Here is a 26,623-nt window from a genome sequence, read left to right as displayed (position 1 = left end):
TGGCAGGGGGCACTTTTATTAAAAAATGAGGGCAGCAGGGACTGCATCGGTGGGCAACACCCTGACCTCCACTGCTTGAACAACGACTGCCACGCACGAAGGCAGGTGAGCTGCTCCTGCTCGTGGCAGTTCGTGGATGGGTCACGGAAACCGCTGAGCCCTCTACGCCAATTAAATGCCTCTGTTAGGACACCTGGTGAGCAGGTAGAAGAAAGAATGAATTAGAGAGAAAGAATGCATTATAGAGGTAGGTAAAGGGCTATGAACGGTTCCACGCTCTGTCTGACATGGTGGAACACCTGTACCACGGGTAACACCTAGCCCTGTATTTTAACAACACAGTTAATCCAGCCAGGGGAGAGAACCTTACAGCCCGCAGGTGCCCAGCCACAGTCTGCCTGCAAAACACAGGGCTTTGCTCCTCACTCATCGCATTCTGATCCAGAGTTCGGGGGTGACGCCAGCGGCCTGCCCGGATACCACTGACTGAAATCGCACGCTGCATCGAGCCGCCACAGAATCGCGCCAGAACCAGCCCTGACTGGCCCTGGGCAGCCCCCACAGCACGACGATGCCAAACGACATAGCAGCGCACCAAAAATAAACCAAGTACCGCACCACAGAGCGCTGCACTCGAATAAAACCGCACTGTCTTGCGTCTGACACAAGTCGAGGGGGGCGGGGGGGCTTACGGGTACGTGAGGACGCAGCAGCTGAGGCAGAAGCCCCGTGGAGACGGGGCGCGCGACACGCGCAGGCTCCGCTCTCCTCAGCCCGCCGCCGCCGGTTTTGCGCTCGGCCCCACCGGCCGCCCGCGCGCCGACGGGTTGTTTACCTCCCTCCGCCGCGCGCGCCCGCCCCGCCCCTCCCTCCCTGCGCCCCGCCACCGCCCGCGCGCCCGGCGTCCCCCGCCGAACTCCCCGCCGGCCAATAGGAACCGCCCCCGGCCGCGCGCGCGCGGAGGGGCGGGCTCCTCCGCGCAGAAGCTGGGCGAAGGCAACGTCAGCCGGTAACCCCCGTCGGAACGGCGCTTTGCCGCTGATTGGCCAGGCGGCCTGCCCATCTCCCCAAGCCCCCGCCTTCCGTTTCACTCGCGCCGCCGAATACGCGCAGCTCCCCGCCCCCGCCTCCCTAGCTGTGTGTGTGAGGCGCGGATTGGCTGATGCCCCGGCTGCTCACACCCCCCCGCCAGTCAGCGTCGGCCCCGCCTCTTTCCCCACTCACCCGTCTCCAGCACAGGAAACACCAACGCTAGATCGCGGCCTGCCCGGGGCCGCCGCCGCCTGCTATTGGTCCACTGCGCTGCCCATCCGCTGCAGCCCCGCCTCCCCAGGACAGCGCGCGGCGAAGCCCGCCTCCTCACCAGCGCCGCCCGCTGATTGGGTCGCTGAGGAAGGGTCCGCCGTTCTCTATTCGCTGTCCCCCTGCCACTCCGGCGAGCCGCCCGGCCGGCTGCCCGCTGCCCCCCTCGCCCCGGCGTCGGGGGCTCCGCCCGCCGCCGGCCGCGGCCCCGCCCCCGCCTCCCTCCGGCGCGCGCGCCCCCGCCCTCCGCGGCGTCACGTGATGTTTTCGCCGCGGTGCCGCCGAGGCAGCCTGCGTGAGGGCGAGTAGCCGGACGGCCGGCGGGAGGGCGCGGACGGGGCGGCGGGTGGGCGCGCGGGCAGGGCACCGCCGGGCACCGCTCGCTCCCCATGCGCGGCCCGCCGCGGGGGGCGCTTCCCCGGTGAGGGCGGATTCCCGCTGCCCGCCCCGTACCCCTTTCCCGGCGCTCCGGACCCTGCCTGGCCCCTAAGATGGCGAGTGGGATGAATGGCCCGGGCGGCGGCGGCGGCGCGGCGGCCGGAGGCGGCGAGGAGGAGCCGGGCGCCCGCCACACGGGAGGCGGAGCCGCGCCTCAGCAGGAGCCCGGCGTGCCCGGCGCGGCGGCGGCGGGCGAGGGGGAGCCGGCGGCGGGCGAGGGCGGCCGCTGCCCGTCCCCTCAGCCCCACCACCTGCTGCTGCTGCTGCGGCGCTCGCCCAGCGCCTCGCTCTGCCCGGCGCCGGAGGCCGCCCCCGCCACGGGCCGCGCCGCCCCCGCGGCGGGCCGCGGCGGGCAGCCCCTCCCGGCGAGCCGCGGCGCCCCGCCGCCCGCCGCCGCGAGGACGTGAGGAAGTGCGGCTACCTGCGGAAGCAGAAGCACGGGCACAAGCGCTACTTCGTGCTGCGCGCCGAGAGCCACCTGGCCCCGGCCCGCCTGGAGTACTACGACAGCGAGAAGAAGTTCAAGAGCAGCCTGCGGGCGGCGGGGGGCGGCGGGGCTGCCTCCCTCTGCTGCCCCCCGCCCAAGCGGGTCATCCCCCTCTACCAGTGCTTCACCGTGAGCCGGCGGGCGGACGCCAAGCACAGCACATCATCGCTCTGTACACCAAGGACGAGTACTTCGCCATGCTGGCCGAGAGCGAGGCCGAGCAGGAGGCCTGGTACCAGGCCATCAGCGAGCTCATGAGCCAGAGCAAGAGGGGCTTTCTGGAGCAGGAGGACCATGCTGATCAGCAGGTGGACGAGGACGATGAGCACTACGGGGCCGCCCTGAGGCCCGGCACCGTCTTCAAGGAGGTGTGGCAGGTCAACGTCAAGCCCAAAGGGTTGGGTCAAACAAAAACCTCACTGGAGTGTACAGGTTGTGCCTCTCCAGCAAGGCCATCCACCTCGTCAAGCTGAACTCGGAGGTGCCCTCCGTCCACCTGCAGCTAATGAATATTCGCCGCTGCGGGCACTCGGAGAACTTCTTCTTCATCGAAGTGGGCAGGTCTGCCTCCATTGGACCTGGGGAACTCTGGATGCAAGTGGACGATTCGGTGGTTGCCCAGAATATGCACGAGACTTTTCTGGAGACCATGAAAGCTCTAAAGGCCTTTGCAGAGTTCAGGCCCCGAAGCAAGAGCCAGTCTTCTGGTGGTGGTGGTGGTACCAATCCCATCTCCTTCATCACCACCAGGAGGCATTTGGGCAACCTGCCCCCCAGCCAGACAGGCTTGCAGAGAAGATCTAGAACTGAGGGTGTTGCTGGAGGAACTCCTCCGACCACCAAAAGCAGCAACCCTATCGCTTCAGGACATCCAGTGAAGGAGAAGGAACCATGACTAGGCCTTTTAGGTCAGTGACTGGGAGTCTGATCCACCTGAATACTGCAAGGATGAATTTGGGCCGGCAAGAAGGGAGCGGAAGGTACGTGAGAGCCGCTTTCAGCTTGTCTTGCCACACCAGGTCTGCTTCGCTGCCTGTCTCTCATTTTCCCTCCACTACAAGTCCCATCAGTGTTTCTTCCAGTAGTGGCCATGGCTCTGCTTCGGACATGTTGACCAGGCCTTCTAGCTCATCCGTTTGTGGTTCCCCGAGCGATGGGGGTTTATCTCTTCTGATGAATATGGCTCCAGCCCTGGAGACTTCAGGTACTTTCGAGTCAGGAGTAATACACCGGATTCCCTGGGAAACACACCGCCTATCAGAGAGGAGAACTGTCTGAGTGAGTACATGTCCATGAGTAAGCAACAGGTGGATGATAGCTCAAGAGATGATTACATGGAGGCTGAAAAGTGTTTCAGGAAAAGAACTTACTCTCTAACAAAACCAACCTCTGTAGCAGTGCAGCAGAAGACGACACAAACTACAGCTTCATTAGATGAAGATTCTGCAGGAAATCACGGACGATTACTTTACTCTGAAACACCAAAACTGAGAGATAACCACGAGTCGGAGTACAATGATGCTAACCTCGATTCCGTATGTAACCAAAGTAGGAGTAAAGCCAGGGATGATGGGTACATGCCAATGATGCCAGGAGTTGCATCTTCTCTATCCAGCAACAGTGATTATTTGCCAATGACTCCTAAAAGCATGTCTATTCCAAAACAGACTAACAATTCATGGTCACCGTCTCAGGTTGACTCCAGAGGATATATGATGATGTTTCCAAAGGCTGGCTCTTCACCTGTACGAAGCCCTTTAACTGGATTTATTTCTAAAGGAAGTAATGAGAAGATCATAAACAATGAGTACATGGATATGTCACCTGGTAATTCAGCTCCAAAGCACCCCAGTGATTCGAATTATGTTCACACCGGTTCTGTTTCCAAAGGTTTCAGTTCGTATTTTCTTTGCCCCGAAGCTTTAAGGCATTATCAGGACACAACGGTGACCACAGTGAATACGTTCCCATGTCTTCACCTGGAAAACTCTTGTATGGTGGACCAGAGAACGTGAAAGGGGTCAGCAGCGAGACTCTGGCTAACGGCATCTCCAAATCCCCAGCGGTGAAAAGTTCAGATGAAGGACTTGTGCAGAACAGGGCTCCTAGGCCCACAAGACTCCCCTTAGGTACAAGAGGGAGTAATACTATCCCAAGAATGTACGATCGTACAGTTCCACCTGAGCCAGCGAGCCCTGGTGAATACATAAATATTGATTTTAACGAAAAGGCGAGTAATACACCGTATTCCTTATCCGCAGAAGGATCGCCATCATCTCTGGGCTCAAGTAGTGACCACAGGCAGTCCCCGCTTTCTGATTATATGAGTGTTGACTTGGATGTCCAGTCACCAAAAGCAGCAAAGGAACTGTCCAACTCTCTAACGGATATTTCCATTTATGCAAGTCCCGGTATCCCTAGAAACCAACCGAATCCCGACTACGCCAGGCTTTCCTTTGGGACTGCGTGTGTTAGCGCCGCGAGTAACAGGACTGATGACTACACGGAGATGACGTTCAACATGGCAGCAACGCCACCTCGGCCGTTTGCTGCGGAATCCGACGGCGGCGTGAAGCTGGAGAGCCCTTCTTCCATCGTAAATAGGCTGTGCATTGTGGATCGATATGCTGGTAGCAGTAGCTTCTCCGTTCCTAGCTCCGAACCTCCCATGGGACCGAAAGTGATTCGAGCCGATCCTCAAGGCAGGAGGAGACACAGCTCTGAAACCTTCTCTTCTTGCTGGGACTGTGACGACCTCCTCCTCCTTCTTTACTGATAGTAGCAAAAGACACAGCTCTGCCTCATTTGACAATGTTTGGTTGAAACCGGATGAAAACATTTCTGATGGTCAGGAAAGCAAAATGTCCAGGGATACCTCAACTGGATTTCAGAATGGCTTAAACTACATCGCTCTGAATCTGCGTGATGATCCTGTGAGCTGTGAGGCCAGTACCACAGCGCCGACCTGCCATCTCCAGAATGGTACTTCGTGTTTGGACAGTGGCGCTTACGTCAGCATAGATTCGGCAGATCCGAGGGTCTGAAGTGCAACGCTGCGAGAAAAGGTTCGTAACTCTCAAAGTGCTTTCCTTGCATGCTTACTTAACACTAGGAATTAAGATTTTTGACTTAAATTCTAAAATGTGGTCTTCAGAGTGGGGTAGAATGTTTTTTGTAATCTTTATTATTCTGGTACAGCCAGTCTTTCGTAGCGCAGCGTCCTAACCGCTGCACGGGGACGTGGTCCTGGGCCTAAGGGATTTGTGTGACTCTTCCAGGCAGTTGGAGGTGTTGTCAGACTGTCATCTGCCTCGTTTTTTTATAAAATAATTTTGGTAATATAAACATTAATCATATTTCATATTGGGAATTCTTGTCCTGAGGTTATGGTAGCTCTTTTTTTCCTTCACTTTTGTTTTCCTCTTTTTCCCTTTTTATAACTAGATGACTCTTTCCTTTTTTTCTTTTTTTTTTTTTTCCCCTCCCCATGAACTTGATACTTTGTAATTTCTGCCATGGATAGCGAAAGCTGAAAGCTGCTAAATTGGGTTTAGACATGAAAATTTGAAGCTTAGGTCTGTTTCTTTCAATAAATGCAGGTGAAATGCATGTTTTGGAGTTTTCATGTGTGAATCTGCCTGCATTTATTTAGTTGAATCTTAGTAAACAGGTTTTTTTCCCCTTGAAGGTTGGTGTTGTCGAGTTCTGGTCTCCAAAATATCCTGTATCTTCCGGAGGAGCCATCTCCTGGTGGCTGGCGAGGGTGGTGGGGGCCTTCTCCAGCCCATGCCCTCCATGTTCAGCCACCTTCTAGTAGTGTCCAAGGGCTCAGCTGAGCCGTAACCCTTCTCCAGCTGTACAGAGGGATCTGCCTTTTGCGTAGCAGGAGAGGAATGCGTGTAGTAGAGGAGGAGTAGGCTCTGAGCAGTGTCTTCCAGGTCTGAAACTTCAGAGAGAAGGCTGCTAGCTTTCAAGTGATCAGTGGTCTGAGCAAACTTAAGGTAATGCCGTTTCAGGTGTGCATAAAAATAAGAATGTTGGGGATGGGGAGGAAGAATATGAGAAAGAGGGACGCTCCTATTTGTATGATAAACTCTTTGCTGTCATGGTGGGAGCAAAAAATAGTAATTAGCTGTTGGTGGTGTTATGCATGTCCACTGCCTGAAGAGCAGTGTTTGTGCAAGCGCTGCGTTTGCACTGTAACTTGGGAAGTGTAATCCTTGTTTTGGTGTTAGTGACCCACTGAACTCCTTACAGCAGTTCACCTACCCGGCCGGAAAACAGAACGTGTTGGAAATGATGTTTTCCTCTCTTGCAAATGTGTGCATAGTCAATAATTGATGAGTACTAAGAGGAAATATTTAATTGCTGTTGGACATTGATATTTGTCTACTTCTCTGTCAACAGAGAAAGCAGTAAAGGGGCAGGCTGCTGCTGGCTTTTATATTTTTAATTACAGTCTTAAATATCAAAGTGGTAGGGGTTTTTTTTCCTAGTTTCACTTGAAAACTAAGCATCTAAAGGCAGAAGGTGTTGCAGGAGCTTAAAATTGTGTAGCCTTTAATAGTGGAAGATAGAAGCCTGACTCAGCTCGCATGCCATCAAGTCTGGCAGCGCTGCTTGGGGCTGCTCAGAAATGTGTGGTTCGCCTCAGTGGTTTTTTCCCCTGCTTTGTTTTGTTGGTTGGAATCAAATTTAGAAGACGTTGAAAGCTGCCAGTCCAAGAAGTGCTTTTTTCCAAAGTTAGTCTTTGCCTGCTAAGTCAAAGGCACATTGATTGCCATAGCCCGTTTGTGTGGTGGTCTTTTTTTTTTTTCTTTTTGGGAGAAAGCACCCCAAAAGATAGCAGAATTCCTGCTTGATTTTGTTCCCCTCATATGACTTAAATCCATGTTATAAAGTAAAACTTCTTACAAAATGGGGAAAAAAAGGAACAGAGATTATTTCCTTTCAACTCTGCTGTAAATATGAAATTTAAAACACTTTTTCAGAAAGCTGTTTTTCAAGAGAGAATGTGTTTAGAATTGCATTTATGTGAAATATTTTGCTTACTACTGCTACAGCAAAATATCTACGGGCCTGTGCCGGGGGTTTTCCCCGGGTCTGTTACAAGTTGCAGACACAAGAGACTTACAGCTGCTGGTTTTTGCTGTGAACTGAAGTTTTCTGGAAATGAAACGTGCATTAGAATGAAGTGAAAGAAACTGTGTGCATAAAAACATGGGCATTGGCAGGGAATTAAGCATGAGAATAGTAAGAGCTTAGGATGGTGGTTTCTTTCTAATCCTAAAAAGAAAAACAAATTATAAAACACTGCTCCAAAACAAGGCCTGAGAGTTTTCTATAAAGACAGCACAAAATATTTTTAGTGTATAGCAGGAGGGCAGGTGGTGTGTGGACGTTGTTTGCTGGTAGGAGGCTGGCAGAGGGGTGAAGGATTTTGGAACAGTCCAGGCTGGAAGCAGGTTGCCAGACTTGAATACAGTGCTGAAAATTGGTGAGGTATCTCTCTTTTTTGGTGAGGTATCTGTCTTTTGACTTAAAGTTCTTGATCATAAAGGTATCAGTTTTCACTCACGTACTAAATCGTGGCAGAGCTGTAGCAAGCATGATTTTAGAAGTCCATGTTCTTTATAGAAGTCCGTGTTCTTTAAACAGCTTATCAGTTTCTACTACAATAAAGCTTTTATTTTAATATTTTAAAAGTTTTTCTGTGACCCAGAAAAACACTCAAATTCCATTCTGAAGAGGGAAAATAAAGCTTGGCTCTTAAACCTCTTATATCCTGAAGAGGTGTAGTGTCCCTGTGTGTAATCGATACTTTTAATACTTTTGGAGACTTTCAGCAGAAGTGAGTGCTGTCTTTTCTTTCCTCCTACATCCCACTCTCGGTCTCTTTGCCTGAAAAACGCTCTGTGGTTAAATCGATTCTTAAGGAAAATATTTAGCAGATTCATTTACCCTTTCCTTCCCAGAAAGGAGCTATCCGGTATAGAACTTTCTGTCTCCTCCCTAAACTGCAGTTTGACTGGAAGGAAAACACTTCCCAACTTCAGATTGTTTGCTTTTTGGTTTTGTTTTTGTTTGCTTAACTGGAATATTGTGTTCTGTGACTCAGCTGCCTTCTCCTGACTGCGGAGGGTGGTGGAGTGATTTCCAATGCATCACTGCCCCCTCACTGTAATTCCCAAACTGCTTCTGGTTCGGGTTCACTGATGTGAATCAAATTTATTTTTTTTCCTTTCTCCATTCATGACATGGGTGGAGGAGGGGGAGGGTACTGACTTGGAAATGGTAAATAGGCCTGACTTGTTTTTAAACTTTATTTTAGGTTTAGGCAAATTTGAGCTCAGGTTTTATGTTGATGATGATAAAAAGAATATAAGGTTCTGATTTTTAGTGCTTGAAGTTTAAGGAGGTCATTAGTGAACCAGTTTCATCACAAAATTGTTACACAATATTGAAGCAAGCGGTTTGCAGTTTTGATTACATGAATCTGAGTCATGAAACTTTGTGCTAGGAGTACAGAACACTAAAGCTACTTCAAACAGGGCTTAGCTAATGTACACCTTGTTATTGGACCTTGTAGGAACTGAGGAGGATAATGAGAACGGGACGGTAATAAACTGCATAATGGGTCCCGTATAATACAAGTTTCTTCAGACTTAATTAGAAATATTAAACCTGCAAAGATACTCTGGACTCCAAAACCAAAACAGACTGTTCAGAGTAAATGTAATGTTCAGCTTAATACCAACCCACCTATTTTACACCCACTCTTTAATCTTATCTCTACCTGATAGTTTAACACAGTGCTAAGATATTATTTCAGAAGTTCTCTAAAGTGCAGGATTGCAATTTAAGTGTTCCTCACCTTTTTAATCTCCTGTGCTAAGCTGGGCGAGAGCGTTGTGAGAGCTTTGGGGAGCTGAGAGGAAGGAAAAAAAGTACAGCTGTACAGCAAAACTCGTGTTCCGAATTGTCCGGGTCCTTTATGGGAACTTGTGTATTTCAAATGCAAAATCTTGAAGAATATAATGAACATTATACACATTGAGAAATTCAGAAGCTGGAAGTTTTAGCTCTTACTAATATAGTAAATTACAGTTTATGGAATACCAGGCAAATAACTGCCCCTTTTGGGTTTCAGACTAGTGGTTTTTAAAAATTTGCTTCAAACTGAGGCTTTTCTGTATTGGCAGAATACTTAAGGCGCGGGCCCATTTAAAAATAACTTGAAGAACCCTATTGAAGCCCTTCTGAAAGCTGCTGTGTATCCTACATCTTTGAAGTAATGCCGGGGAAATAATTCTTAAAAAACCATTTTATTCTTACTGTAACAGATGCCACTTTAACAGTGACTTAAAGCTGTGCTTAAAAATACCCAGGGTAACTTTCTTGAGTAGTATATGAGCTGCTGAAGGGAGAACAGATTTTTGCCGTGCAGTGTGGGAGTGAGCTAATTATGACATATTTGACCGAGAATCAGTTGGTTTTACTTGTGCTTGGGTGAGAAAATCTGAGACAGGAACGTTCCCCTGCTGTTGAGAGAGAACGCTTACTTGTAGTTGGTGTTGAAATACTTTTGGAAATCAACTTTCTAGACTTTAAACCCATAGTTGCAGCTGATGGTCACATAGGTCTTTTGGAAGTATAAAACTTCGTGCTCGTGGCTGTCTTGTAGGTTAAGGCACCGCCGCAGAACGTGGGGAGCTCTGGGAGTGATCCGGCTCTGATTCAAGCTGTTGGGGAGATCTGAAATGCGTTGTTACCCTTTTAGTTTTCCCTCTCAAACTCCACGTTGTTCCCCCGTCTCTTGGAGTGGCAGGTGGGAGCAGCAGAGGTGCTCAGTGCTTATTTAGTCCTTCCAGCGGCTGTATTCCAGCCTGGGATTACTGGGGTGGTTTGTCACTAGGTGTTTCTTAGGGGCTTTTTGTATGTCCAGTGACATGTTAGCAGTGGTCAAGTTTGGGTTTGTTTTTTTTTCTCTGCATAAGCTTGTTTTTTTATGAAAGGATCTTTAATAAGGTTTCTTCATACTGATTGCTGGGGTGAGGGTTTCTACCTTGAGGTTTTGGATGGTAGTAGAAAGAGCTTATAGTCCGTGTGGTACCTCGGTGTGTGTTTGTGTGCTCTGTTTGTGGATGTGGTGTTCCTAAAACCATGCTGAATGCTGTCTGGTATGTCGATTGCGCTAACAAGTGTGTTTTTCTGATCTGAAGCAGGAAACAAACTCTGCAATTTTATTTTTAAGTACTGTTGTGATCAAATGGGACCTCCTTCAACCCAGAGGAAAATGCAGTGATAAAATGGAAAAGAAGGTGAGAGAGAGTCAAGCTTTCCGGACCCTGGGGATGTGCTATTACTGCTGTTTTGTCCGAAAAATATAGCATTATCTCACGACTCATCCTTAAATGGTATTTAATGAGTTGGCTGGAGAGCTGTCCTATGGCCCACCTTGCAAATATGCTGTTTGACTTTTTTTCACGTTTTGCTTTTGCATATTAACAACAATCCAGTGATCAAGTCGCACTGTTGTCTTACAGGTTAAAGCAATGACTAGAGGAAAAGGAAAAAGTATGTTCTAGTTTTAATCAAGCCCTGAGTCTCTGCAGAGGTCACTCAGCTTAGGGAGGGTTATGATTTAGCTGAGAACCTTGATCAGTGGGGATTTGTGACATACTTGAGGGCAGTGGGAAGACAAAGGTAAATTAGCCTGACTCATCAAAGGCGCTTCAGAGTTGTTGCTGAGTATCTTATCTAAATGATCTTGAACATACAAGTGTTTGGATTCGTGGAGATTTTGCTTCAGGTGTAGCATTACCCCAGGAGCAGCAGTGTAGTAGAGCATTAGCAAGAATTTTCTGCCCTCATTTAAGTCGTGAGCTGTATCTTAAGGGGCAAAGGTTGCTTATTTCAGTACATTTTTCCTGTTAATTTAGCTGTGTGGTTGGATGTTACAATTCAGACTGCTCGTGTGTCTGTGTGTGTGTTGTGTGCCAGTGATTTGGGAGTTAAGTGTAAGGTCTAATATTTTTAATTTTCCAAGAAGAAAGGGTTTTTGAAAGAGAATGGCTTATACTGAGATCAATGTAGTTAAGATTTGGCTATAATTCCAAGGTGACGATACAATTTAATGTGACTCAAGAATATGGAAAACTTTTAAATTATCACTCAAAGGTGAATAGTGCTTGCGTTCACTGTATAGCATGTGTATAATGAACTTATATAAATGTCAAATTGAATTATCATCTAGGTCATAAAATAGATAAGAATAGCGTTTCCTTTTTGCTAGGGCATGAAAGGCTCAGAAATATGCTACCTACTTGGACAAAGGTTCCCTTTCAGTAGAACAGGATTTTGTGGAATGACTGAGGATATCAAAATGTTTTTTTCTTTTTCTGAAAATCATGGGAAATAATACCAAAAGGTATGCAAGAAACCTGGTAAAACTTGCATCTAATTTTATTGAGGCACTAATGAACGATATCCTCCTTCCACAGGGAATAGTGTGATTCCCTTCCCATACTCAGGGCAAGCCAGCTTGCTTTATTGTTTATGGCTCTTGCTGAACAGCTGAATTTGCAATATAACTTTTTTTTGATGCTGAATCAGCTGAGCCTGAATTATTTTTTGGTAACCAGTGCTCCTTTTCACACAGATCTGTTAGGCTACCAGGAGTCTGGAGAGTTCGCAGTGACAGTGAAGCAGATGCAGCCTTAGATAAACGAGACCCTCTTGCACACTGGGCGAAGGAAAAAAACCCATTAATGTGAGCCACGTGCTGCCTTATTGATATGAAAACCCTGTTCAAGGTATCGACTGCCACTGGTGTTTCTGCGACTTTTGTGGCACCTTATGGGTTAAAATGGCTGTGACAAACCAGCAAACGATACAGAAGGGCTTCTCCCCAAGTCTGGGCAACTTTGCTTTGCTGGTTTAAGTAGCCAGAGCCTGTTTGCAGGGCGTTCTTCAGCACGAGTTGAATTTGGGTGAAACTTCCATCAGTACAGATGAGGGAATGTGCTTTAAGTTTAATTTCTGTAAGTCTAAACCACGAAAGTTTCTTAAGTCTAAGCCAATATGGGTGAGGAGGCCACAAAGATACTGTTTGCTGTATGGAGATTTTTTTTTTTTGCGTTTTAAGTTAGGCTGTTAGAAAAATTTGTAAACTGTTTGAGTTTTCAGTAGTAACATCCACTGTGGAGTTAAAGCTTCTGGAATATTTGCTTTTTGTTATGTGAGACGCTTTGGGAGGTATTTGCCATCTATGTTTAACTCTGTGGTGTTTTTTCGGGGTGGGGTGGGTGGATTTCTTATTTGTTTGTTTTTAGAACAAGATGTTTTTAAATTGCAGATTGTGGTGAACAGGAAGTCAGTTAGAAATGAGTTGAAAAAATGAATAGATTTGATCTCGAGGTAATTCAGACAATATTAAGACAGTCTGTTAATGAAAGCTCGTAGCTCCAGACAGGATCTCTACTCGTTGTAGAACCTGAACAGGGAGGCAGGACAGAGGTCCTCTGTCCTGGGCCACAAATGTAAATGTGTTGGTCCCTGTCCTTAGGAGCTTACTATTTAAAAGATGAAACTGAAGAGACGGATGAAACAATGTGCTGGGGTGGAGGGTGAGATAAAGATCAAGGCTGCTGCCATTGGCAGAGTGGAGATAAGAGGCAGCCTCGCAGAGAGATAAGAGGCTGCCTGAGAGCGGTTGCAAGAGGGGAAGCTGGTAGGGGCACTTGGAAGGGTACAGGCACGGCAGGGAGCGGTGGAAGGTAGCAAACTATAAATACACTGGTTGTAATGGTTTAAACGACTTGAAAAAGATGAGGTAGATGTCAGAACACTGGCCAGGATATTAATCTTGGTAAGAGGAATGTGGGCCAACATGTATCTCCGAGTCGGGAGCATGTCCCAGTCTTCACTTCTCCCTTTTAAATGTGGAATGTGATTATTTTTTTTTCCTTTCTGTAAGTCAGTTTTCCAGCAACCATGTGACTGACAGATTTGGTACAAGCAGGGGTGCAGGAGTGCCTACGAGAGCACAGGATCCATCACCCTGTGTGACGTCCCCAGGCAGTTAATGTTGCGTGGACCTGCATCCTCCCTTCTTGGGCAGGCTGTGCCTTGGTGTTACCGCTCGTTCCTTCTTGGTTTTGCAGGGGCTCTTTGGGTGGCATCTCTGGGAGGCAGCAGTGTGGCTTGGGAGATGTATTCACCTTTAGGGTTTGTAACCAGTGTGTCAGAGTGTGGAGTCCAGCTCTGAACAGGGAGGTCTGGGTGGCACCAGCTCGTCACTGCTGCGGTGCCTCGGCTGCGTGAGAGTCGCCTGCGGGAGCGGGAGTGCAGAACGGTGGCTTTGGCAGGAGAAAGTGGTTTTACTCCTGTGTCGGTAGGTCAGGTTCAGCAGATGCTGCAGGGGTTGCGGGTGAGTCTGGAAGCAGTGGCAGCAGTGAGGCCTAATTCACTGCTGAGGGTATTAGTGATTGAAATATTCACACTGACGTGTTGCACAGGTAAACACCAAACAAGAGTTGCACGCTGTTGGTTAAAACCTGTCTGTATGTAGACGTGGTTTAACTCTGTCCTTGTGAGCTCCTGAGCTGCTCCTCCAAGCTCCTGTCCTTGGCTCTTTAGGCTTGTGCTTTGAGAAAACCTTGCTTCACACGTGCAATGCAGTCCGAACCTTTCTTCTTCCTCCCCTGCATAAGGTTTGGGTATCCTAAAGTTAATGCAGATTCAATAATGCAATAATTGGAACATGTAAAAAATTGATGCATGCCACTGCCCTGTGTAGTATCAGATAATGGCTGATAGCAAAGATATTTCTGTATTTCTGCAGGCACGCAGGCATGGCTGAGCAGGGCGGAACTATTGGGTACGTGGCCATGTAGCATCTTTCTGCCTTTGGCCGTAATTTACGGCGACAGAGGTGACAGAACAAGGTAGTGCCGAATGCGTTCACAGGTCGGTGGCTGAAGTGGTTGGGAGGAGCCAAGGGATGAATTAGAACGGGAAACTTTCTGTAGAAAGGAGAAACTTTTCTGTAGAAAGGAAATATCAGGAAAGGTGGTTTGAAAGGTGGGGAGCTGTTAGTGACGCTGTCCTTTCTCTTAGTCGTGTTCATAACAATAGTTTTGCTCACTCAAACCGAAGACCTTTCCTTGCAAGCAGACACCACCCAGCAGAGGAAGAGCCGGGCAGGCGAATGGAATACTTCCCACAAACATACACCTGGCCTCTGATTTTTTTATTTATTTGTTTATTATTTATTTATTTATTCATTCCAGCCTGGGAGATTTCCTGAGGCTGATGTAGTATGTCTGCTTTATAATCCTTCATGGATCTTTAATCCAAGTACTTTTCCAATCTCCGTTTGATCCTGTGCAAACTCCTTGCACCCACTGCAGCCCCGGTCACAGTCAGTACACGTTGCTTGCAGACCTCACTCCGTCTGTTTTGGACCCTGCTCTGTACTGACTTCGTTTGGCAGGCCCTGGTTTGGGTATTGGAAGAGATAACAAACTCTATCTTCCCTCTCCATGCCACTTAGGATTGTGTAGATGCCGTATCCTCCTCTGCCGTACGGTGAGCCAGTGTGCTGTCAGTGGCTTCCTGTACTGCAGGCAGCACAGACCTGCGCTATAATATTGTGGTTTTTTTAATTTTCTGATATGTCCTGATACTTCTCTGCAGCGTGAGGGGTCCTTGTTACCTGGCTGTTCCTCCAGGGAACTTCCTGGGAAGCTGTTTCAGACCTTGCCTGAGTTTTTCTGCGCTACTCTGAAACTCTTCCAGTTATTCCAGGTTCTTTCTGGGTGAGGGAACGAGAGCTGTGTGTGCTGTTCAGCACTGGTATTTGATGTGGCTGTTTTCTTTCCGATTCGTTTCTCAGCAGTTCTTAACGTCGAGTTTGTGGCAAGAGCATAGGCAGGAAAATATATTCCTCCCAGTTGGCACTTCAGGGCTCCTAAGCTTTGTCATGAGAGCAGAGTGAACTGTAGCAGGTGGTATTGTCAGAAGCCACACAAACAAGATTATTTTTTTTTTTTCTGGGGCTAAAATTTACCTACGTGTTCTGCAGTTTAGGAGGTCAGTTGTCATATCTTACACACTTGCCATGAGAGTGCTTTTGAAAAAGCAGAACTTTTTTCATTCTTCTGCAACATGAAAATCTGAAACTTTGAACTTCTGTGTGTTTTTAAGTGGAGAAAAGTTGATTTCTTAATATATTGTCTCACTATATTATACTAGAAATTTAGTTTAAAACAAACAGCCAACAACTTCTTGTCGAGCTGTCTGATGCAATTTGAGTCGATGTTAGGGCCCTGCCAAAACTGCATGCAAGGTTCCTATTTCTAGGAATAGTATCAGTAAAAGAGTGAAATTAGGGAGTGTGTGTGAGGCCTTCCTAGAAACACCACTACTGTTTATTAAAACAGAAAGAGGAGCCACTGGAGCAAAAGATAAGGCGTTTCTGCAAAGTGAATAAAAATGATCTGAAAGCATAAGAAGAGTTTTTTAGCTCATGAAATTGCTAAGCATGAAGAATAGTGGAACCACGTTTCGAATGAGTGCTTGTGGATAAAGATTATTTGTAAGAGCAACCTTGTCTTCTAAATTTTAGAAATACAGCTCGAGGAGGGATCTAATTTACTGGGCTGTGTTGTTACCAGTCTCTGTGTTTAAATAGTTTATCCAATGAAAAGTGGGTCATGTAACAGTTTGGGTTTTTTTAAAACAAGTTTTGCTTTTTTTGCTTGTGGAAAGTCAGTAAAATTGTAGGTACAAAATATATTCATTAGCTCAATTCGAACATCGTTAGCTTGTTGCTGAGTGAAGAAAGTAGGTGAAATATGCGATAATGGTGAGTGTGTCGTTGAACATGGTTCCCAAGTAAGGATGTCTTCCCGTGCCAGGGTTATCCAGGTGTGGTAATGGCCACAGCACATGGGTAGGGCTTTCTGATTTGTGTTTGTAGACTTGGTGTGTGCGTGTGCAAGTGAAGGAGGAATTCTGCCTTTCTCAAACGACACCGTGTGCCTCCAGCAAGGCGCAAAGCTGTGCCATTAAAATAAGACCTCGGAGAAATAAGACAAGGATGTAGGAGAGTAATGATGTAAATGGCAAGATTCGGGGGAAAAAAAATTTCTCACTAATGTGTGAAGAATGTATTTGGGCAAATTCCCTCCCTCCCCCTTCGCTGCATGCCAGAGGGAAGGTTTGAAATGGAATACATTGCAGTTCTCCTGCCCTGTCCCCGTAGTGTGAGCAAAATGCTTTTGGACGTTGTGTCCTGAAGTTGTGCTGGGGTTTGGTGCTTTCCTGAACAACAGGAATGTTGTGTGGGCATCCGTGCCAGAAAGTCTCGGGCTGTTCTGCTGCTTTTGAGCTGCGTGAGTCGGATTAATTCCGATTTCCCCCTAACCTGAAGTTCAGGAAATGGAGAACTTCAGTAGTCTTCTCCAGAAAGCATTAAGCTGTCTTAGTCTTTGACATGGAGATTTTAATAATTTAATTATCTTAAATTAATATCTTCTGTAAGCAAAGCTTTTATCCTTTTAGGAATCAGTTGCAGAATTATGTCAGTAAAAGCCATTCCTGTAAAAACAAATATTATTTAGGATGGATTTCTTTGATGGAATTAGGAGATGTCTACTGTGTTCTTAAAACCTCTGGGTTTGTTTCAATGTGGCCTGACTGGTATGACCTTAATTCAGGTGCAGGAAATGAAGTGTAAATTGGATATATTCTCATCTGATACGTTTTCAAATGGAACACACTGAGTTTGCAATCTAATGAATTAAGACTACTCTAATTCTCTGCCCCTAATTTTTATGAAACTATGGATTATTTGCATAGAAAACTTGCAGAGCGCTTTCTCAATGCGTTCCTTAATTTTAAGCAAAACATTTTTGAGGAATGGCATACTGCCATCCTATTTTAAATATTTGCCCTCTTAGTTTCTCTTCTGCCCTTGGGATCCTTTTCTTCTGATTGTTCCTCAGAAAGATTTGGGCAGCTGGGTGTAGTTTTATAATCTGATTCCATCTTAAACTGATGAATTTCAACAGAATTGTGTAATGAGGAGAACATTGTTTTAATTTTCTAAACTTTGCTTCTGTATTTTGAGAGGTGATCTGTGAAAATGTTTGAATGCTTTCAGGACCTGTTTTCCATATTAAACGTTTATAAGGAGTTGGGCTTGTGCTGTTCTCAATGTTCTGGAGCAGTAGAGCTCAGTTGTGAATAAAGGCTGACGCTTTTGTGTGGAATCTGTTAACAGAGCTGGAGTTGGAATAACTGGAAAAGTCCAGTGTAGGGTGCTGTGAAAACCACTTAGTGTATTTCCAGGCTGCTTCAGAAGTGCGGAGTTTTTTTTTTGGAGTTCAGGTTTTTGCTGCTTGTTTTGTTGTAATGATCGGTTATCAGGGTTTGATTATTTTTTTTTTTTTGGTGGTGCTGGTTTTGTTGTTGTTGTTTTTGTTTTGGTAGACCGAGCAGATTTTCTTGGAAGAGCTCATGACAATCCAGGAACAGCAGTGTGTTTGCACTGCAAGTGAAAGTTATCTTCAAACTGGTCATGTCTGATGTGGCCACCGAGTTTTATTTGGTGGCATTTCTGTTTTGAGAACTCCTGGGGACTGATGGGCTGCTCTGTGAGTGTTGTTCGTCTCTTCCCAGCTAGTTCACATCTCACAATTTGGTTTTTTTTAGAAGAGTGGTTTCATCCATTTCTCTGGCAGATCCTTCACTGTGCCATCAGTGTTGAGTCAAACCCATTCCATGGTACCTGTAATGCAAAGCTAATCTGGTTTTTATTGTTGATCGGCAGTTCTCGTGTTTGTGCTATAACAGAAAATTGTTGGCTTATGAAGCGTACATTGTGAAGACTGAAATGAGATCATCCATCTTCACAGAAGCTGTGTTGTTTTCTTTGAGCGCTTCATGTCCTCCATTAGTTTACCTTCACCTGCTGGCCTGTCAAAAGGTGGAAGGTGTGGAAGAGAAGAGCCACCAAGGAGCTTAATGCTTGAGCCCTCTTGCAACCTTGTGAAATAAACCTGGGCCACTTCCTAAGGATCCTTCTGGTGAGGAGCTGCAGAGCTGGAAATCCGCAAATTAGCTGTAGGTATCAGCACTTAGAAGGTGAGGCACTGCCAGGCACTGGTTCAGTGCAGATCTTCCTGGGAGGATGTGGTGGGGGAAGCTACATCAGTTGGAGCTCCTACAACTTCATGGGTCAGAAATTGGTATCAGGGCTGTGACTGCGACTGCAGAAACGGTCTTGAGCTTTGCTGGGGGCCCTGCCCGCCCCTGGACGCAGACTCTGCTGGTCGTGACGCAGGATGAGTGGTGGGTGGCCTGTGGACCCTTGTGGCTGTGGTCCTGCTGTAGTGAGGAACGGCCTCCCGAGTGCCACCCTCAGGAATGGTGGTGACCGCTGGTGCTTTGTGGGAGGGATCTCGCAAGACCTAAGTCTTGTTTTAGATTTCAGAGGGAAGTTTTTTAATGTGGTCAAGTTTCACAAGTTTCTTTTTGCCTTTTCAATCTGATACTGATATATGTATACAGAGATATATATGAATTTATATCTGTACCGATCTCTCTATATATAAATGCTTGATGTGTTTATCCCAAAAGAAGACTCGGGGCATCAGCCAGCTGCACTGCTCCAACTACAATATTGACATTTTCAGCTTTAACAAGGGGATTAGAGAAGTGGTGACAAGCAATAACTCGTGTCTGAAAGACTCAGGGCTTTGAGACTCTTATCAGCTTGTAGGGAATGTTTACGTGGAACTCCCTGGTGTTTATTTACAGTGCCCGCAGTTCTGCCTTAGCTTCAAAATGGAGAGGAAACACGCTGAAGCATAGTTGTTAATCACAGGGAGAAGGGTGGACAAATTAATGAGACGTTGTCTAGCAAGCACAGGGTTCCAGGAAGGGAGGACACTGCAGGGAGGTCCCCAGCTTGCCTTTACGCTGGTGTAAAGCTCTGTTTGAGCCAGAGCATCCAGGGAACGTACAAGCTGTAACGAAGCCTAGTTGAGGATAGTTTCTTCTCGTTTCTTATAAACTAATCCACGCTGGTGGGGGCGCTGCTTAGAGTTACCTGGTGAGCTTGCTTTGGAATTGGTTATCATGCTGCCTTCGGAGTTACCAGGCTTGTTCGAAGAATCAAATTTGGGAGTTAAGGAGGGGCTTTTTGCTCTTAAGCTCTTCCCCTTTGCCTCCAATTATCTAAAATGTAACTTGACATAAGTTTATGAAAATTTTCAAAAAGTTTTAGGGGTAAATACTGAGTTCTGCCACATGGGATTGGCTGATTCAAACAGCTGGGCCTTTGCTCTTCAAAATGTTTTGGGGATATGCGTGGAGAGATTAGAATAACTTGTCCAACAGCTTTCAGGTGTGCCTTGTGCGTTAGGCGTGGAGGAAAAATGTCCTGACAAAAGCAGAGGCAGTTTTTGAAGTTCCTTCTATGTAAGCTTATAGGTCCACAGCAAGGAAAGGGTGGGGGGATGCTGGCAGATGTTAATTTTTACTGAACAGAAGTTTAATATAGAAGCTTTAACTGTTTTAATGTTTGACTTGCATCGTTGAGGTGTGATTCACTGCAAGCCGTGGTGCGTGTTTGCATCCTTTGGTCCTACAACAAAATAATGTTTTTCTGAAGAGGAAAACTATTTCAAAAATAATAGCTTCACTTGGCTTTTGTGAAAACAAAGCCGTCACTAACCACATCACGCTCTGCAATAGCTTTTTGCAGTGCTCCTATGATGTCTGAAATAACACAAACGGAGATTCTCCAGTGGTGGGTGTGTTTTGGCTGTCTCTTCCTCGAATTGTGGGGAACCAAGTGACTATATTTTTGAAAAATGAAACTCAGCAACCTGGGCCTTGGTGCGGGTTGTGTAGGGATAACAGGGAGTTTGCTCGGAAGCCGAAGGACCCCTCTGTACGGCTGCACTGCTTCCAGCCTTGTGGTGGTCTTTGCTTCTCTCTTGAGCAGCGGGCGGCCGTGGCTGAGAGCTGGGGCTGTCCCTGCGGCAGTGGTGGGGCCAGGGCTGCTCCATGCAGCTCAGCTCAGCTTTGTTCTTTTTTTGTTCTTTTTTTTTTTCTTCCCTTTCTTTCTTTTTCTTTTGAAGAGACAGTATTTTTAGCAGGATGGAAATCAGAACTTCTTTAACTTAGGGTGGAGTTAGTGTGTGCATACTTGACGATTGGTTATGTAAGTAAACATACAGGTTTGTGTTATTACACATAATGCTCACTTGTTCTTCAGATGGTCATGTTTTCTTCAGCCTGTTCCTGTGGCAGAGGCGGTGAAGCACTGTGCTTTCCTTAGCAATGAGATTTACCTGATTTCCTTGTGACCCTGCAGAACAGCATATTAAGCTCCAAACCCCTTCCTTTGGTTCCAGCGGGCCGTGCTGCCATCGTCGCGCTTCACGGGGCAGTATTCCCCGTATTGCAGCTCTCACCGACAGCAAGCTCTCCCGGAGCAGTGGGAGAGCTTGTACTGTGTGGCTTTGAGGAGAAAAAGCAGACGACATGTCTGTTGTTCGATGTTTTCTGAAGGCTAAATCTCTTACGCTAGCTGTTGTTCCTCGACGAGAGCAACCTGCTACTTCCTTCTTTCCTGTAATGCCAGGAAGCAGATCCTGCAGACATGTGCCTCAAACCTTGAAGAGAAGGTGACCGAAGCCACTCAAGCATTGGCAGAGGACAGTGCCCTCACTCTTGGCCGAGAGGACAAATGTTGGAAGAGAACACTCTCACCAGGTCTGGGAGGCAGCGTAACCCAGTGATTTAGCTGATAGTGCCCCTCCAGACTGAAAATTAGTGTTCCCACTGGCTCTGTTGGGAGTGGAAAGGGGTTTTGTAATGAGCTGAGAAGTGACTTTCTGTTTGTTCCTCAGTCTGTGTTCACGCCGCTGCGGAAAGTGTTCGAATCCCCTTCGCCAGGTTTTCATGTGTCAGGAACTTGAGTGACTCTCACCTTGGCACGTGCATGGTTAATTGCAGAGCTGGCGTTCTGCTTTCGGGTCACCCTCTCCCCCGTTTCCACTTCTGCCTCGTCACCTGACTGTATCTTCTGGAATACAAGATTATATTTTTTCCCCCCTCGTTCTACCGAGCGCTGTGTAGTTTGCCTTTCCCAGGCAGTTGGAAGCCGCTGGATTTTGCTGACGGCAGTCGAGGTTGCTGTCTGCCGTAGCGATGTGCTTTGGTATCGCCTGGTGCCTTTCAGTGAGGCTTCCTTGGAAAGGGAAAAACTGCACTCGGAGGTGGTTCTTATCGTAACTAAATTAAGCTTTTTCCTGAAAAGTTGAGGACAGGGCACACAGCTGTCATGACTTGCCGCTCCCTGTTGGGAGCTGGAGTTGCAGGGAGTGTTTGTGTGGCAGTTCTGTACCTGCTGGAATGGGAGTGTTCGCCACAACCTTAATTACTCCCGGGTGAGCAGAGCAGCTCCACGTCTGTCCGTCCTGCCGCGGGCGTAGTAACAGCCTCTGCCACGCGCGTCGTGTTGAGAGGGTCAAGAGCTCGTGAAACGAAATACTGAGATACTGAAATACTGAAATAGAGTGAAGGAGGTGATGGGCAGCTTTGGTCCTTCCCGCGGCGCGGGCGCCAGCAGCGCGGCGCGGGCTGTGGTCCCATCTCCTGTGCAGCGCACACGTGTCAGCTCGGCGGTGCGTGCTGCGGGCTTCACAGCTCTTCTCCATGGCTCGGGACTTCCCAGTGTGGCTTCATCTGGCAGAACCCCCCTCTCTGTGAGGGACCCGTGTTCTGCATGTAGCAGCTGTCACTTCTGCAATGGATAAGCTCCATGTAGTCTCCTCACTAGAAAACATTCTTTTTCCAATGTAACTTGCATTTAAAATGTCGCTGACTTTTTTTTTTCTCCCCCTTCCTTTCTAGACTGACTGCATTGCCATGGAAACTCTTGTTGGAAGAGAAGTCTTTTCTGCTGGTAACTCCAGAAACTGTGTGGTGCTTTTGGAAGCAAAGCTCAGCTCCGGCCAGCTACTTTCATTTTCACCAGCACGGACATAGACACACATCCTCTTCAGTAATTTTTTCATAGACATCAGCTCTCTACAGTCGAATTAATTTGAATTGAGATTTCTTTCATAGCTGTGCTTTGGTGATGGAATTTGGTCTTTCATGTCATATCTATTTGGGAGGCAGTGTGAATGCTAATAGGAGATCCCTCTATGCCCCTTTCTTCCTCCTGCCTCTCCCATTAATTTTTTTTTTAATTTATATTCTGAGAAGTCAAAGCTAGTTTCTGATTGTCTGTTTAACATGGGGTTTGCTTCTCTGGTACATTAACAAGTGGTTAGCTTAAAACACGTATTGTTCAGAAATATTTTGGCAGTTCAGGATTTTGTCAGGTGGCTGGGCAGAAGGAGGGAGGGAGAGGTGCACGTTAGCGTGAGGGGTGAACCCGTGGGGCTGAACTGGTCTGAGGAGGAGAGACCTCTTCTGCCTTTTTTTTTTTTTTAAGGTTTTGCTTTTACGGTACAAGAGGTATTTCTTGATCATAGGCTAGAATATTTTAAATCAAATGTCTGTCAGAGCTTAAACTGAATTTATTTTTTTTTCTCAGAATTTTGGTATGTACAAAGTAGGATTAATGGGCTGGTTGTCTTGTAGATTGTTTTTGTTCTTACCCTCAAGATACTTGTTTATAAATACGAATTGTGTAAAATGAGGTTTTTGTTCATGCATTCAGATGGAGAACTGCAGAGTCGTACCCAGCGTTTGTGACTTCTGCATTATATTTGTCAGCTGTAGCTTTTTAAAGGGAAACCACCCTAATTGATCTTACTTTCAGCCAAAGCCCGTTTTTAATTCGGGACTATTTTTGCTCTTTCTTCCTGGCATAATGGGGGGAAAAAAGTAAAATGTTGGCTCATCAATTGTCTTTATCCCACTTACAGAAATACGAACAATGACTATTTGACGTTTTTTAAAATAAGCCCTGATTTTTCTACAATTTAAGTGCTTCACTCTTGTACTGAATTTTTTTTTTGGTTGAAATGAATTTAGATTTTTAACACTGCTATGAACTTAAAGAGCATGACACTAGTCGTTGGTACATGCGGTGTGTAATGAAAGTTTAGCACTGACGATTACTAAAGGGTTTCGAAGTGGTACACAAATCCTCGTGCTGTACTGCACCACACAGCTGGTAATCCTCTACATGGTATATTGTACAACTCCTCTGTCGGGCTGCCTCACCTCTAACATACAACCTTTAAATTGCTACTACAGTTTGTGTAACAAATTAGGCACTGTCAGCTTTGATCGATCGGTGATGTGTACCCAAATCTATTTTTGAGTAGTATTAAAATGTACACGTCACTAAAACACCAAGACTTTTTTCACTGAAATACGGAGATTATTTTTTTTGGAAACATGATACCAATCAGTTTATGCAGTGTCTAGTGACAGGAAAAACTGTTGCTACGGGGTTTAAAAGCACAGGTCTGTTTATGATTCTGGAAGAGAAGTTTAAGTTGGTACAGTTCCTCGTTGCTGCTAAACATACACTAATTAAAAATACAACCACTCTTACAGACCACGATACTGTCTTGCCATATAGCTTTTGTTTGGTCTCGTAAATTAATAATGCAATATGTAGACGGCTTTTTATAAAGCTTTACATCTTTTCTAAGAAATCAAAATTTGGGCGAAGATAGTTCTAAACACTTAATGTGAAAGGAAAAGGTTGTTTTGAAGAAATATGTTACATACTTATTTCATATTAGATCCCTGAGGCTGCCATTGTACAATATACAGCACTGATTTAATAAATGCTGAATAATTAAGTAAATGGGTAACCTCAAGTATAGTGGTACAAATACTAATAGGTACAGCATAATAAATATGCAATCTTTTTGAATCTCTTAGTTTACAGCAACTAATTTATTCAGTATTGTGCTGGAAGAACATTTTCAGATGATGTAAAACATATCACTATATATACTACCTTCCAGCTACCCGTTTATGCTGCTGTATAGTACAAAAATACCAATGATAGAACAATGTTTGTCCTGTAAATTTAATTTGATATTGGACAGTTATTGTCTGTACAAACTAAAACATATATGGTTGAAAACTGTTCATTATATTTGCTATTTCTGCTTCACAGATCTGTTTTAAAGTCGAGCTGATTGATCTGGCTTTGTCTTCCATTGTAAATATTGTTATGTTGTTTTCTCGGTAAAACACATCGCGTTTGCGGTTCTGGGAGACTGGCCCGAAGCTCTGTATAGTGTTTATATTTATCTGACTTGGCTTTCCATAGAGCTACTTGCAGTAAATACGTGTTCATGTAGCTCCGCGTCTGCGTTTTTATTTTTAAACAAACTTTGGGGTTTTGCTGTCAGAAGTGCGTTTCCTCCTGCTGTGGCTGCTTTTTTTCTTAAAGTGGTTTTGTCACCCTAATGTCCTTAAGGATCTGGAGGAGCTTTTTGTGTATTTCAGGGGAGCAGTTCCCAGGCTGTACAATTGTCTCTGCCACGTAGTTTAAAAGGTAACATGCAGCGAAACTCCCACAAGTTTTCTTCGTCATAGTTTCGTAGTGGTGGTAAACAACTGAGTTTTTGAATGAGAAGAAAAAAAAATACAAAAAACCCACAAAACCCACACAACAGTGCCTGATACTTTCTTTTTCTGCTCTAAATGCAGAAGGCTGTGGCAATTTTTGTTCATAACTTTGTCCATGAATGGGTATGGAAAGTTCATGATCAAAAAGTCCTAGTTCTGGAAGGAATTTCTAGCAGGTTGGTATCAAATAGGTTCCTGTCTTTAGCGTTTAGGGCAGAAGGGAACAAGAATGGCTTGCTGTTGTAAGTTTTGCAGTAATCCTTCGGTTTGATATATGTTAAATAAGGTCTCAGTATGTAAAACCAAACCCCGTAGAGATACCTCATAATTTCAGGTAATGCCCCCACTTGTAAAAACAACTGAACTTTAAATTGGAAAATATCAACAAAATGTAATGGCTTTTCAGATTCCTTACTGCCATGAGGGATATGTCAATAGTTCTGTATAGAAGAGTTGTTCTCCCTGGATGTGAGCATACACGATCTCCATAGATGTGGGTGATTACTGTGAAATGTCTTGGATTAGCCCTTTCTTCAGAAAGAACCGATTTAATTCTTACCCTGTTAGTCAGAACAGCGCATTCGAACGGGGCCCTGTAAAAGTCGAGCTTGCCGTAAGGGCAGGGTTTTCCCCAAATAAACCAGCCCTCTCACTCAGGGCCTCATTTTATAGCATGTGTCCTGTATGGAGGAGAAAAAGAAAACAGTGCTTCTCATAGACGGCAGGAACAGCCTTACCGGCAGCAAACAAACGGGGAAAATGATCCAGACACTGTGAGGACTGTTGCAACAGCCTCACCACTGCTTTAAGAGACCTTTGACTGAATGTCTCATTGCACCCGAAATGGGTTAACTGCTTGAGGGGTTTTTTGGGGGGTGTGGGGTGGAGGACATGGTTTTGTGTTAATTTTTCAAACCCCTTTGGGTGAAACATTGACAGAACTCTCTTACTTCTGAAGCATGGTGAAAGCCCTCAATTAAAACCAGAAGGCAGTTAGACTTCCTAGCTGAATTTGAAGACGGTCACTAGAATACATGTTAAAAGCCTTTGTTTTGAAATACATTGACCAATTCTAATGGGCCTGGCACCTCACTGAGCAGTATGGTAATGGAAATAACCAAATAATTGGGAATGAGAGCTTCATGGAAGAGAAGGACCTTTTCAGAGTTACCAGGTAACATTACAATTTGCATTGCCTTTCCCCTCCCCCCCCCCCCCCCCCCCAATCCCTGCATCCTCTTTTGGCTATAGCAACAGCATTCCCTCAAATATAAGGGAGGTTTCTCCCCTCATTTTCCATGAGGGGTTGTGAAAGAACACGTCTCGGGTGAGAGCAGTGAATGCTGAGCTTGTGGCTATTATCTGGGAGGTAAGAGCTGCTCCTCCCCACCCGGCTTTTGTTAAAGAAACAAACCAAGCTCAGTTTCTTAAGTTTTCTTCTGAGTTAATGTAAAACTTTTTAAAGAAACATGGTTACACCAGACTGCCTGGCAGTCAGTCTAGCTCAGTGGGCACTGAAGCTGCTTGTTGGTGCATTATTCTCAGCCACCATTGTGCCTCACCCAGGGGCTATAGTGAGTACCTTTAAAGACAGCAGTTATCCTGCTTTACTAACCAGTTACTCTTCACCTTGCTGCTCTTAGGTAGGGGTCACCTGCCTGCTACAAATAGGTTGAGTTAATAATCTGTCTTCCAAAAGCTAATAGTTCTAGATACTTACCCTACATTTTAAATGTAGAACACTGTGACTGCTCCCCTAAGCTC

The 26,623-nt window shown here is 46.0% G+C and overlaps 1 protein-coding gene across 1 annotated transcript; it reads left to right on the top strand.

Annotated features, from left to right (window-relative positions):
* The first annotated feature begins 1,793 nt into the window (after window positions 1-1,793).
* Window positions 1,794-24,587, top strand: IRS4 (insulin receptor substrate 4). The gene is given in 10 exon segments (XM_009988127.2): window positions 1,794-2,132; window positions 2,135-2,381; window positions 2,384-2,632; window positions 2,635-3,078; window positions 3,081-3,380; window positions 3,383-4,132; window positions 4,135-4,964; window positions 4,966-5,245; window positions 5,248-5,292; window positions 22,163-24,587. Coding segments are annotated over 10 exon segments (3,489 nt in total). The 3' UTR covers window positions 22,168-24,587.
* Window positions 24,588-26,623: the final 2,036 nt, after the last annotated feature.

The sequence above is a fragment of the Tauraco erythrolophus genome, chromosome 13 (assembly GCF_009769465.1).
Source record: "Tauraco erythrolophus isolate bTauEry1 chromosome 13, bTauEry1.pri, whole genome shotgun sequence".
In the NCBI taxonomy this organism is placed as follows: domain Eukaryota; kingdom Metazoa; phylum Chordata; class Aves; order Musophagiformes; family Musophagidae; genus Tauraco; species Tauraco erythrolophus.
Note: the sequence above shows the minus strand (reverse complement) of the source record. Positions and strands in the feature narration are given on the sequence as shown.